At 39.6% G+C, this 14,838-nt stretch overlaps 2 protein-coding genes across 2 annotated transcripts in view; one reads left to right on the plus strand and one right to left on the minus strand.

Moving 5' to 3' along the window:
* rasgrp3 (RAS guanyl releasing protein 3 (calcium and DAG-regulated)) overlaps positions 1 to 3,592 on the plus strand; it is a 37,667-nt gene extending 34,075 nt beyond the window's left edge. Inside the window, exons 17-18 of the mRNA XM_084096889.1 lie at positions 1,042 to 1,427; positions 3,009 to 3,592. Of these exons, the coding sequence (XP_083953015.1) occupies positions 1,042 to 1,427; positions 3,009 to 3,017 (395 nt within the window). The 3' untranslated portion in view covers positions 3,018 to 3,592. The remainder of the gene's footprint in view (positions 1 to 1,041; positions 1,428 to 3,008) is intronic.
* A 2,828-nt stretch (positions 3,593 to 6,420) lies between these two features.
* fam98a (family with sequence similarity 98 member A) lies at positions 6,421 to 14,735 on the minus strand. Its single transcript, XM_084096890.1, has 8 exons — positions 14,623 to 14,735; positions 13,762 to 13,910; positions 13,514 to 13,648; positions 11,983 to 12,158; positions 10,094 to 10,174; positions 9,875 to 9,991; positions 9,583 to 9,750; positions 6,421 to 7,837 (listed from the first exon to the last, which is right to left on the minus strand). Exons 1-8 carry the CDS (start codon positions 14,661 to 14,663, stop codon positions 7,118 to 7,120), a joined length of 1,587 nt encoding a protein of 528 aa, XP_083953016.1. The 5' UTR covers positions 14,664 to 14,735; the 3' UTR covers positions 6,421 to 7,117.
* Between the last annotated feature and the right edge of the window lie 103 nt (positions 14,736 to 14,838).

Below are 14,838 nucleotides of genomic sequence, written 5' to 3' on the forward strand. Positions count from 1 at the left end.
TTATGACTCTTTGCACTTTTTGAATTCTTGCATCTGGGAACAAAACAAGTCAACACCATTATGACTAAAAGTTTGCTAAGAACTATTTTCTGCTTAAGAAAGGCGGTATTTGACTCTGGTCAAGCGTATCCATTGCAGACTGGTAGGAGTGACCTTGGATGGCAGCATGCCCAGTGCATTATGGTTGATGAATTTTTCCCAAAGACTATAGAAATAGAAAGACGGTTCACTCCTATTACTTATGAATAGGAGAAACTACAACTCAAAATATGGCGGAATGGTCCCGCCTTCTAAGTAAAAGAGCCAATCGTTGATTAATAAAGTCATTGCGTCACTGCAGCTGCAGTTAAAAGCTCCGCTTCCCATATAAACCTGAGACTCGTGCTTCGGACTGCACATGGCCATTGGCTCCTCTAGCCTGAAAAACAAGCTTTTTTTTTACTCTAATTGATCATAAGAAATAGCATTTATGGGACAGTTTATGTCCGATTTTGTTGCTGATTTGACATATATTATTTAATTGTGAGTTCGGCAAGCAGTTTTTGAGATTTCAGGATAGATAGGACTTTGTCTTGGAGGCCCCAAATAGCTGCCTGGAGGTGTTGCAAATATAGCCGCCGAGTGAACAGACTTTCCTTAAAAGGGACTTTGGTTTTCCTACCTATTTTGCAAAAGGGAAGACAGCAGCCTTTTTTCTGTTTTCTTTAGGGAGGTAGCACAGATTTCATTTTTTTCACCTTTCTACTGTATAGGCAGCCAAGTTTTATTGAAAGCCTATTTTGCCAGCGGTGAAGTAACCATTGCTTTCAGAGAAGACAGGTTTTTTTTTCTAGTTTTAAACATAAATCTAAATTTAGAGGGAAAAACTATTTGCCAGTCACGTGAGAAAAATAAACGTAAATCAAGATATATTCTTTGAAATATTTTGTTTTTCCTTATACATTTGTGCAATTCAATTTATCTTGTCTTTGGAATGTTTAAATGGAAAACAATACAAAAACATTCTCTTTGCTATCATACTCTTGTCTTGTCATTGCACAGATGATGATGAGGTGTTTACATTCCCTGCTGTGTCGCCATCATCAAGCTCTGACCTGGAGGGAAAGTCCATCACTCTGATGACCGGTTCAGCCCAGCGCATCTCAGTGCGGCTCCAGAGAGCCACCACCAGTCAGGCCACACAGACAGAACCCCTTTGGCCCGAGAACGGCTGGGCTGCCGTTGCTGACAGCGGGTCACACACCTTTCCCAAAATGAGGTACAGGCCACATCGCAAAGCATCCAAGAGCAAAGGCTTTGCCCGCTGGGAGAATGACACACAGAGTTCGGCAGGGACGAGGAACAGCAGGAACTCACAGGAGCACAGCGAAGAGTCACAGCAGAATGGACTCACAGAACAACATATCAACAAAACCAGGACCTCTGAGGTACGATTAAAAAAAAAAAAAAAAAGCACATTTGAATTAAGAAGAAATGATCCAGTAACTATTTAGAATAGTTAAAAATTCAGTGTGCTGGAAAAACACTTCCCAAAAACATGTTCTATGAGATGACAAAGATGACTCACACTTGTTTGAGCAGGAAGACCTTGTGAATCCCACAAACCACCTTCTTGTTTCACTGCTTTTTAATTCCTCCATCACTTCTTGCCTCTCTCAAGGCCTTGGAACATCTTGAAACTTCGCTCAGCCATTGCCATGGAAACACCAAGGTTCTGCGGTCTGGCCTCTTCTCACGTCGCTCTAGAGATAATCTCGATCAGAGGCCGCAGGGCCGAGAGCACCTCAACACTAACACTGATGGGCATACATATGGAGTAGCACTAAGGCTCTAGGCTGTTATTTTAGGATGTGGCAGACACCTTGTTTTGGGTTAAAATGCAGAGCATATGTGTGACCCGGATTGTGTTGCCGTGTTTGTTAAATTCAGATATTCTCTGTGTTATTTATAGAAAGGGCTTTAAAAAAGACAGGGTCACTTGACACACAGGGATTAAACTGCTGACGCACCTGTCAGGGTTACAATGTAGAATTTATTTTTTAGGTGAGCAGTTTATGAATACGCATGTTTTACTATGTTTAGCATGTTGGTTTGGTTTTTAACCTTTTTAGGTGAAATAAAACAATAATAATAATAATTGTAGTTTTTAATTATTTTTAATAACTTCTGGAATTTTATGTACCAGATATGGATTTATTTACAATTAAAACTAACAAATTTATTTTAGAATAAAATTAGAAAAATCTCCTGTGATATTTTTTAAAAGTATGTTTTTAGAAAGTCTCTTTTACCCACTAAGACTGCATTCATTTTATCAAAAATACAGTAAAAAAAATAATACTGTGAAATATTATTACAATTTTTTTTAATAAATTAGATTTCCATTTGAATCTATTTTAAAATGTATTTTATTTCTGTGATGGCAAAGCTGAATTTTCAGTCTTCAGTGTCATGATCCTTCAGAAATCATTCTAATATGCTAATTGTGCTTAAGACACATTTCTTATTATTATCAATGATAAGATTATCAAATAATCAAAACCATGATACGTTATTTCCAGGGTTCTCTGATGAATGGAAAGTTCAAAAGAACAGCGTGTATTTAATATGGAATTTTTTTAACATCATAAATGTCTTAACTGTCAACTTTGATCAATTTAATGCATTCTTGCTAAATAAAAAATATTCATTTATTTAAAATAAATAAATAAATGCTGTTAGTGTATGCTGTTGAACATACAGTATTTACCAGACAAATGTTTATTTCTTAAGAAAGTGCGATTGCCACTTGCCTTGCCACAGAAGTGGCCTCCATGATTCTAGGATGTTGTATGTGGTTGCCAGGGCATTGCTATGTTGTCGCTAGGGTGTTCAGGGTGGTTACTAGGTGTTTGCTTACTTCCCGAAGTCACAGAGATCCCAAATCCATATTGAAATTTTAGCACTATTTATTTTTCTTTAAACAAATGAGTCAGGTGTCTTCATGATCTTCCACTGTGTGTTTTCAGATCAGCTGACTTGACCGCTCTGTGGGCCCATGCAGGACACCCTGGAGTCTGTCAGGACCACGGCCCAGAGGGCTCTCCTCTCTAGGGGGCGTGCTGGGGTGCCTAATGCCTCCAGTGGATCAGGAATAGGGCCACTGTTTCTACAGCCGCAGAAATAGAGGGGTGGCAAGCAACCCATTGACTAAACTGGGGGAAGGGCTGCATCAAAGGAAAGGTCTCGGACTAAACAGAGAGTGACTGTGCTGTGCTGTCCTGTGTATCAGACTGTAGCAGACAGGTTGGAAACCTAACGGAGAATCACTGGAAGAAGCTGATGTGATGGATGCATCAGCATCATAATAGATGTGTGAGAAAGAGTATTTAAGGAATGCTAATGACGTGGTTTCAACGCACGCTCTGGTTTTCGTTCTCCAAAAACACTACGTGGAAAGAAGTTGAAGGTGGAACTGGCACGAGGGAAAGATGAAGATAAACTTGTGTATGTTAGAATATTAAAACACTAACTTCATTTATGTGTTACCCTGCGACACATTATGATCAGAAGTGGAAGGTACGTTGAGTTTTAAGACCATCAAAATATAATTAAAAAAAAACATTACACTCTTTCAAAGATTAGTTTGCACCAAAAGTTGTGTCTCCTGTGCTTGAGAAAAGCCAGACAAGAGTCCATGAAGTAACATCGGTGTTGCCTAGTAACATTGATAGCTAATATAAGTTTGAAATGATCTTCATATATACATACATTCAGACTTCTGCAGATACAGGTGTGCCATCAGCCTGCTGTTTGTATGGCCTCTGTTGCTAAGTGCCAGGTGAGTCCATCGATAGTCCATCATCAAGGCAACACAGCGTCCTTCAGCGACATATGTTGTGAAATAAGTTTGACACTCAGATATCTCAGCTCAGTTAGAGCCCAAAAGGCTCAGATGGGACAGGCCGTATTTAATTTCTTTCTTTTTTTAAGACTGTGTGTATGTGTGTGTGTGTGTGTGTGAGATATATATATATATATAGAGAGAGAGAGAGAGAGTCAGAGAGTCAGAGAGAGTCAGAAACCACAGGTGGATCAGCAGATCAAATAAGACAAACAGTGATTATAGTAAGTCTTTGAGGATTAGATGCTCTTCTGGCACCACAATTATAGATTTAAAATGCCCCCAAAATGAACATTCTGTAATTATTTACTCACCCTCATAGCTTTTGAAACCCAAGTTTTTCTTCTGTGGAAAACAAAAGGAATTTCAGCAAATGTCTGCTCTTTTTCATACAATGAAAGTGAACGGTGACCATGTCTGTCAGAAAAGATTTTTCAACTTAAATTTCAGTTTATTCCTCTCAAAGACCTATAAAGGGCTTTAGCAGACTTGACACAAGTCGTATGGACAAGTATGGTGTTTTTTGGTCTTTATTTTTGGAGCTTGAACAGTTGTTGGCTGCCATTGACATTCATTGCTTTCTTTTGTGAGCTGCTCTCCTTTATAAAAAGTTGTATGGTGTGAAACAACATGCAAGGAAATAAATGATTACAGAATGAATGTTTAGATGCCAGTGGCTCATGATAAAGATATCCTGAACCCTTCATGTGTAGTACTGTGAGCGCTTACCTGTTCCCAGTGTCATTCTCAGAGTATTTTAATACTGTGCTATTGATTCTGCTCTCATCTGTTTATATCTGATGATATGATGCATAAGCAGTGTTTGAATTGTGTCAGGGATCAGATGAGAGGTGTTAAATGCACGTGCAGAATTAATTGAATTTTCATTTGATGTAGCACAGACGTGTCCAAACACGGTCCTGGAGGAACACTGTCCTGCATAGTTAAGCTCCAACTTGGCTCAACACACCTGCCTGAAAGTTTCTAGTATGCTGCCCTAGTAGGACCTTGATTAGCTGGCTGAGGTGTGTCTAATTGGGGTTGGAGCTGAACTCTGCAGGACAGCGGCCCTCCAGGAGCAGGATTGGACACACCTGATTCTAGCATGTAAAGTGTACTACTTAAAGGGACCGTTCACCCCCCAAAAAATTCTGTAATTATTTACTCAAACTCATGTTGTTCCAAACCTGTTTGATTTTTTTTTTTTTTTTTTTTTTTTTGGCCCAACTATCCCTTTAATGTTAACAATTTAAGCATGACTTTCAGAGAGTACAGGAACCTCCTGTGGGAGATTTATAAGTGTTGTTTATACTTTCACTTATTGATAGGTGAGTTACTGATAAAGTGTTTTAAATATCATTTGAACAAATCATTGCGCATGACCACACATTATTTGACTTAAGAGCATTACCCATATCAACACAATTTCTTGTGCAAACATCTTTACGTAATGTAAGCTTTGCGAACTCGAGACGTGCATTGAAAAAAACTGATGACTCTCGCCACCTCTTGGCCATGAGAAGAACCAATATTACTGCTGTAAAATGATCAACCTCGTCATTACTGTATTGACTGTACTGATATGAATGTTTCTGGTTGATGCCAGCCAGGTCTACTTGAGGAAAAGGTGTCCATTTATACTATAAAACGATTTTCACAAAGTTCTTATTTTAGTCATTTCGACTATATATTGAACAGTAAACACAGACATGTGTTTCTGCCCAAGTGTCTCGCTAAATTTCTGAAGAGTATGTACATTTTTAAGCAATCTAATTTATGTAAGGTTTTTTGTTTTGTTTTTTTTACCAACGCTGAAATAAGGTTGTGTGTGCAGTGAGCAGGTCATCTCAGCGTCTCAGGGTTTCCAGTAAAAATAAGCTTGCCACATAAAACCGAATATTAAACACCAAGGGACTTTTACCATCATGACAGGAATATTTGGAAAACATTTATGTAATGTTAGCTGGAACACGTTTTGTATGTTTGACAAGTAAATATATTAATTAAAAGTATTTATAGTTATGAAGATAAAACTGGAATTAGATTTGAACTTGGTCTGTTTTAACTGGAATGAGATTAATAATTGGAATACATTACATGTAGAAATGTTCCATTAATCCTTCATCACACTGTTAGAATTCACTTGCTGTAAATGGGAAAACCTCAATAAACACACTACCCTAGCATGGACTAATCACAACTATTCAAAATTCTACAGTTTGTGTTAATGTCTCAATGACTGGTTTAAACTGTGATTGTGACTGAAATGTTTAGGATTTGCAAGAAATAAATATAGATGTCTATCGCCCCTATGTGGCCACTGTATTTCTAAGCATGTCACAAGTACACTGCATCATGGGGATCTGCATACTTTCTGTAGAATTCTTGTATTTAAGTTGTTTTCGTCATTGTAACTGCTGATATTTACTGCCATAATAAATGACAATAATAATGCAAAAATATTAAAGAACTTGTCCTCTTTACTTAAAACATGTCAGTTTTTGGCAATAAAAATGTTTGACACCAAGACAGTGAGCTTTTTCCTTTACGGTTTATTTAATCATTCAAAAACCTTTTAACATTGTTTCCCAAAACAGCAGAAAGCTCAATTTATCAATTTCAGGGTTTCCACACAGTCAGCAAATTAACATTCACATGTGAGCGTCAAGAAATGAACTGACCTTTTTACTCACAAGATAAACAAAATCTCATTGGGGGAGACCAAAAAGAACATTTTCAAGTGCTGATTGTTGAAATAACAGGATGGACATTGAGAACTAATTAAGTCAAAGTAACAATTCCATAAATAAAACTAGAATAACAAAAGTTTTGTAGCTTCTCTAATATAAGGCTTCTTCAGATTCAGAGTTGGGCAGCGTAGATCAGGCAGTAGATTCACTGATGTCAATCATCAATGAGGAAGAAAGATGAAAACAAACCCAGCAACACAAAGTTCATCCCGGGGTTTTTTTGGCGACCTAACCACGCACTTCTAAATAAGTGAAGTAGTTTGAATTGTCTGGTGGAAGCAGAACCGTTTAGACCAACCGTACACATGCAGAAGCACATTGTTCATTCAGAGGCGATCTCGGTAAAGCAGACTCCAGAGGCACCATGGGAATGATGAGATGTAATGTAATCTACTCATTCAGAGGCCTGCATCTCTCTCAGTCTCCCACCCTCACAGAATTGTGGGTCCCCTTTGAAGCTCTAGATCACAGTAAACGTCTTTTTTCAGCTAGTAAACTGTCTTCCCTGTCCAAAGCCGGCCTGGTTATACTGTTGCCCACCTTGCTGAAAGAACTGCTCAAACTGCCCGCCTTGGTTAAAATTCTGCCCTCCTCTTCCACCCCATCCTCCTCCCTGCCCACTTCCTCTTCCTCCTCCTCCTCCTCCTCCCCGCCCTCTACCCCCACGACCGCCCCTTCCACCTCTCTCCTGGTGTCGACCTCCGTCCTGATAGTATCCCTCATGCTGGAAACTCGCACCTCCGCCTTGGTAGCCTCCTCCTGTGTACCCCGGTCCTTGCTGGCCTCCTTGGTAGCCTCCTCCTTGGTATCCCGAACCCTGCTGGCCTCCATGATAGCCAGCTCCTCCGCCTCCGCCTCCGCCTCCTCCTCCATAACTGCTTCTATATCCACCATCCTGGTAATGACCCTGGTATCCACCTCCGCCAGAGCCGTCCTGCCAGTTCCCCTGAGCTTTACCCCCACGGTGGTCTGCTCTCCCACCTCTGCCGCCACCACCTCCTCTGTCATGACCTCCACGGCTGCCCTGCTGCTGGTCATAGCCACCTCGTCCACCACCTCTTCCTCCTCCACCACCGGAGTAGTACTGTCCTCCGCCGCCCCCCTGTGGACCATCTTGCCGTTTCTGCCACGTAGGCATCTCCGGAGGTGGGGGTTCGATCTCATTGGGTCTCCCTCCTCGATCAGGCACACGACCCATCAGCACCTAATAAATGTAAGAATATTCACTAGTATGTACACTACCATTCAAAAGTTTGGGGTCAGTACATTTTTTTAAATTAATACAGAAATTAATACTTCTATTCAGCAAGCATGAATTAAACTGATCACAAGTGACAGTAAAGACATTCATAATCAGAGCTTGACATTAACTTTTTTGCACTGTGGCTAGTGGTTTTCAAAAGTTACTAGCCACTCAGCATTTTAACTGGCCACAGTTTTGACATCGATACCATAGGGAAAACTGCCATATGTTTTTTTATAGCATCTCATTTGGCAGCCGGTATATTAGGCTGCTGTCACTTTAAGACCTGACACACGGACCCATTATACGGTTTAATATTGCCAATATACTTGGCTTTAAGTGTGCGCACTTTGGGTGTGAACACAAAATCTGCGGGAATGAGTGACATCCCACACCGAAATTCAAGCCCTGTAACTCCAACAATATTCATCCAGAGCAAATGAAACGAGTGAATAAAGGGACGCGGGTTTGTGTGTCACTCGCTGTCGGAGAGATTAGAAAGCAAGAACGCGCAGCTGGTATTGTGTATCCTGCGGAAGAGCTTCAGATATTTCAGTATAGATATGTGTATCGAAAAATCTATATTTTTGACAATGCTACATTGCACATAGTTTATTATTTCAGATGCCTTTTTAAAAGACTACAACTGAAAAACGGTTTGCAGCCGAGTGTTGATGAGAATCCCAGCCGGCTGGGATGAGAATCAGCACCTCCAAATCCGAGGCCATGGTTCTCAGTCGGAAAAGGGTGGCTTGCCCACTTCAGGTTGGTGAAGAGTTCCTGCCTCAAGTGGAGGAGTTCAAGTATCTTGGGGTTTTGTTCACGAGTGAGGGAAGGATGGAACGGTGCGGCTTCTGGAGTAATGCGGTCAATGTACCGGTCTGTCGTGGTGAAGAAGGAGCTAAGCTGCAAGGCGAAGCTCTCGATTTACCGGTCAATCTACGTTCCTACTCTCACCTATGGTCATGAGTTTTGGGTCATGACCGAAAGGACAAGATTGAGGATACAGGCGGCCGAAATGAGCTTTCTCCGCAGGGTGGCTGGGCGATCCCTTAGAGATAGGTTGAGAAGCTCGGTCACTTGGAAGGAACTCAGAGAAGAGCCGCTGCTCCTCCACATCGAGAGGAGCCAGCTGAGGCGGCTCGGGCATCTGTTCCGGATGCCTCCTGGACGCCTTCCCGGGGAGGACGCTGGAGGGATTACGTCTACCGACTGGCCTGGGAACGCCTCTGTGTCTTCCCGGAAGAGCTGGAGGAAGTGTCTAGGTAGAGGAAGTTTGGGCATCTCTGCTTAGACTGCTGCCCCCGCGACCCAGCCCCAGATAAGCGGAAGCTGTAGTATGTATGCATGTATGTACAATTGAAAAATGTATATTATATAAATTCAACCCGCCAAAGGAGCTAGTAGGAGTGACTGCGTTACACGCGACTGCTTAAATCCACCCGCATTTGGCGGGTGTTAATGTCAAGTGCTGTTTATAATGTAACAAAAATAAATTTCTATTTCAAATACATTATGTACTTTTGAACTTTCTATTCCTCAAACAATCCTGAAACAAAATTATCACCATTTCCACAAAAATATTAAGCAGCACAACTGCTTTCAACATTGATAAAAAAATGTTTCTTGAGCACCAAAGCAGCATATTAGAATGACTTCTGAAGGATCATGAAATGAAAGTGAAAATGCATTCAAAACTAACTCACCTTGTTAATGGCACAGGCCGTTTTCTCCCTGATGTGACCACTGCTGGTTCTCAGGATCTTTGATAAATCTTCTCTAGCAGCAAACAGGTGAGCCACAGACACTCTGGTTTTAGCCGCCAGCGCCACACGAAGGGGCTGGTACACTTTTGAAAGTTTATCAGCATGCGTCTGTACAGAATTACAAAGCAGAATGATTTTAAATTTCACTCAAACCACATTGCTCATTCTTGTAGCTTAATCAGTGTAAACTTGTTTTTATGTTATACATAAAGTAAAAGGGAGATTCTGGTACCTTGGCTCTTCCTGACCAGCCAAAAGATTGCACAGTCACATCCAGTCGTTTCAGCAACATCTTCCTTCTTACTTCATACTCATTCACAAGTGCTTGGTTTATTGCTTCAATTTTCTCCTGGAGGTAAAAGGCATTTAAACAAAAACATTTAACAGAATGTTCAAATCTAAAATTATTAATTTAGTAATTTTAAAATATAAAATCAAATTCAGAGCTTACCCAATGTACAGGACCCAGTGGTTTCTTCAGTAGTGGTTCTCCTATATGAGATGGAGGGACCTTGGACAAAGCTTCCTTCAGCTGAGGGGCAATTGCATTTGATTGGAACATACTTGCTCAAAGTACAAACAAACAATGACCGAAAGATGTGTACATGCATTATTTTGCTAGCAGAAAAGATTCTTTGCCATCTTTAAAGGGATAGTTCACCCAAAAAACTTGACTTCCATTGTATTTTTTTCCATACTATGGAAGTCAATGGGGTCCATCAAATGTTTAAAACTCATACAAGTTTGGAACAACTTGAGGGTGAGTAAATAATGACAGAATTTAAATTTTTGGGTGAACTATCCCTTTAATGTCAGGTTCATAACAGGTGCATCGCTCTAAAGTTGATTAATCTGGATTATTGTGTACCTAGGCCTGTCACGATAACAAATTTTTCTGGACGATAAATTGTCCAAGAAATTATTGCGATAAACGATAATATTGTCGTTCTGAGACCATTTTCATCTAATATAATGATAATGGCATAATAATGCAGGTACACCTTTTCAAAGATCTATAAACTTTTATTTCTAAAGAATATTAAACATTGAAAACAGAAAACATTTTAAATATCCACAAAAAATGAACAAAACAACCAAAAACAATAAAAGCAATGGACTCTCAGTGTCTGTTAACAAAAAAATTCACTTGAATAAATACCAAAAACAATAAATTGATGTAAACAAAATTGCACTTCAAAAAATATTAAACATTAGGCTCATACATAAATAGTGATACATTCCATAACAGGCAAAACTGCCAGTTAGGATCTTTGAAAACAACTAAAAAAAGCCTCAACAGGCCATATCACACCATTTCGCACTGTCCTCCTGTTACTTTGTCGACTAAACGCCCGAGTGATTGTGTACTGTCGGGAAGACGGAGACGCACTTTATTACGTGTATATGCTACGCACTGAAAATACTTGGTTAGGATTAGGGGTGAGGAGTGCGTGCGTATTACACGCCATAAAGTGCGTATCATATGCATTGGCGTATAAATGGCACGAGAAATAACATTCGTGGTATAGATACGCATTTTCATGAGATCGGGCTCGCTGTCGCGTTTGGCTTTGAAACCAATTCCATCTTTTCCTTTTTTCCCTCCAACTCACAACTAGCGTCTTCTCTCTCCCGGCAGTCGCCGCAAGCAGTCCCGCCGGCGCTTTCCCATACAAAGACCATGTGACTGACAGGCGCCGCGGCACCGCCTCCCCACACAAAGACCATGCAACTGACAAGAGAGTTCACTCCTCATATACGCGAAGGAACCGAGAGTGGTCATCCAGTCTCTTTGGTAGAGAGAGAGAGAGACGAGGAAAACAAACAAGCATGCAAATAGAATTATCGCGTCCGGAAAAATTATCGAGGTCATTTTTTTTTTTATCGTGCGATTAATTGATTTATTGACTATCGCGACAGGCCTATGTGTACCTACAGTTAATTAATTGGCTCTAATTTTAATTGTTAAATAATATTTTCATTAACTGAAATAAAGCTGAATTAATAAAATATAAATACTAGATCAACAACTTAACTGAAAGTTAAGTTTAAATTGAACTACTAAACCGAATAAAAAATAAAGCTAAATAAAAATATAAAAAACTAATAATAAAATACAAAAACTTAAACAAATAAAAATGAAAATATATAAAAAAAGTTAATTCAAAATATGAATAAATACTATAATAGTATATAAATAATACCAAATTAACACAAATGTGGTTTTATGAGGTTTTATGCACAAATACATTAGTGACCCAATGTGTGGACATGCACAGACTGTAAAGGGCATGCATTAAATGTATAAAATAATATAAATCACCATTGAATAAACCTCACCTTTTTCTCAATCCCGCTGAAGAACTGGAACATGGTGATGTTAGCAGGAGGTTTGGACATGCCCAGAGCCATACAGATGCCCTTCAGCTCTATGAAAACATTACTCTCCTGCACCTTCTTCTGAGGATGGTTCACCAGGCTCATCCTGGACGACTCAAGCTCAGAGATCAAGAAGCCTGGAAGAACCATAGTATGAAAAAACATGGATGTCATTGAGATACTATATTTTTTTTTTATATTTTGAATAAGTTATGTTTATATTTTATATTTTCATGGGGGTGGGGGGTGGGGGGGGGGTATTCATATATATATAGCCTATATAGTTTATTAATTTTAATTTCAGTTATTTTTAGTACATATAATTATTTTTTTTATGTATTTATATATATAAATAAATATATAATATATATATTTATTTAGGGGTGTAACGGTTTAAATTACTCACGGTTCGGTTTTTATCACCGTTTTAGGGTCACGGTTTCAGTACAGTTCGGTGCTATGTTCAGGGAAAAAAGGACTACTGTCAAATAAAAATAAAGAAAATAAAAGCAAATCAAACTACAAGCAACATCACAAATAAATACAATAGAGAAAAGATAAAAATGCTTTTCAGTTTTTTAATGTACAGAAATTGAATAAAGTAATCAAATGTAAAAGGTTTAAATCAGTTTTTTTTTACTCTTAATCAGGTTTGTACACTTTTAATTATTTTAAAATCTAAACTAGAGCAGTCAGTGAGTGATTTCCTTGTTTTTGTTGTTGGATTAACATTAAAAACACATACACACAGCAGGAATTTTAGGCTGCCGTCACTTTAAGACATAATGCACAGATCCAGTATACTGATACTGATACACATGTGTTGTCTTTCTTGACTGTTTATGTTCACTTAAGACATAACCTACTATGTTTGCTGGAATGCTAACCAATGTTGACAATCTTTGTGTGAATTTGTCCATTCAAGTGCAAGACTTGACAGAGTACTCAACTCAATATGTGCGCGCTGTCTGAGACGCAGGTTTCCGTGAGCATGCTTCAGATGAGATGCATGCTTCTTGCGCTTTAATTATTAAATTGGCAGTGCTTAAATGAGTTTAGTTTAAACACAGAGAGCAATGTGTGCTGTTCAGGTCTCACCTGCGCTCACGCGCCATTAACACCCGAGTGATGACGACGTAAATGACTGGTCACATTAGAGCATGCAGCACTCGCACTGAACAAAGTTTAGGGGAAGCCAGAATGCGCATCCATCGACAGAAACATACATTAGCCGAATTCTGTCTTTCTGTTTTGCGCGTTGTTATTTTCAACAAACAATATTATAGAAGCGTATGCGTCATCAGATTTTGAGATGAACTACGGTGCAAGTGCCTGCTGAACCGTGGGTGGAGAACTGTACGGTTTGATTTTTTTTACAGAGAACTGTTACACCCCTAATATATTTATTTATTTCAGTTAATATTTATTTCAAGTAATTAAATTCCATTTTGAAAAGCTTCACAGGAATGAGCAGATGATTTTGTTTACATACCTAGCAGTAACAGGCAGTTGTTTGCATTCAGCAGACGTTTTGTGACCTCTCCAGTGATGAGAGCAGGATATGGACAGCACAGCTCAGATAAAAGACCACTCATCTCCAGCTGAAACCCCTCAGCCTCGCTCGGACCTGCGCATGACACACCCAAACCAACATCAGACTAGCACCCACTTAAGGCCACCTGGACCCCCGTTTGAAAAACCCTGCCATAGATTATATCATGTGTGTGGGATCACACTCACAGTTGGTCGCCTGCACATTCTCCTCTAGTTTGCAATAAAGCTTCAGCTCAGACACAAGCCAGGCACACACTTTAGTGAACTCTGGAGATGCAGCACCACCAGTCACCGCTGTCTCAAGCGCTCCCTCCTCTAGGAGTGGCCCCTGGTATCTGCAAACACACACATACACACTTTTCTGAGCAGTTTAATTGACTATGTTTGCTTTTCAAGATGGTCCTGGGTCATTCTGCACTTTCTCTGCTATTTGGGAGAATTTGAACTAACCCAGCGACGTTGCAAAAGTGCAATATCTAACAGATCATTGCCCTGGTATTTAATTTACCTATTACATCTAAAGGTCTTCATTCTTATACAAAAACCCACCCATCCTCACTAGTTCTGCACTGATTCTAGAACAGTCTATGAACAGACCTGATGTTTTGGTAAACTCGTCTGACACTTTGGGAACTGGAAATGTGGTGACAGAGGTGTGTTCATTTAGGCTATGATGACTCAGGCTATTTATGGCACTGGAGATATTTTAGATTTGAGCACTGCTGACGCTGCACGGCCCAAACAAATAATTGATTATAGAAATCATGATGTCAAATACATGCGACAATAACCCCAGCTTTGATATAATATGACTAAAAACAGATCACAGAGTGCATATTTGAAATGAACAACTTAAAGCAAATTCAATCAGCAGCAATTCATTATAGGGTAAGCGGCTCTGTGTCTCAGATCTGGAGAACACCGGCAAACGCAGGGACATGCGTGCACGAGGTCAGATTTATGCCGTTAAACCGAAAATCAGACCGGGTGATAAAGCAATAATAAAAAAAGAATAAAAGTTTATAACGGGAGGTTTGATTCACCTACCCCAGGTCCTCCAAAGAATCAAGAATATCGGTAAACTCCATTGTAAATCACTCCCTCTAGCAGCCGTAACGACTGCAATGCTAGGTTGGCATAGTGGGGTCCTCTTACTTTAGCCGACCATAAATATGCCGGATTAGATTTCCGTCCTAAATGTACTTTTTTGGCTCCACAAATTATCTTAAAGATGAAAAACAAATAGTATTAATTGAATTACAA

Source organism: Abramis brama (assembly GCF_963993115.1).
Source record: "Abramis brama genome assembly, chromosome: 21".
Taxonomy (NCBI): Eukaryota; Metazoa; Chordata; class Actinopteri; order Cypriniformes; family Leuciscidae; genus Abramis; species Abramis brama.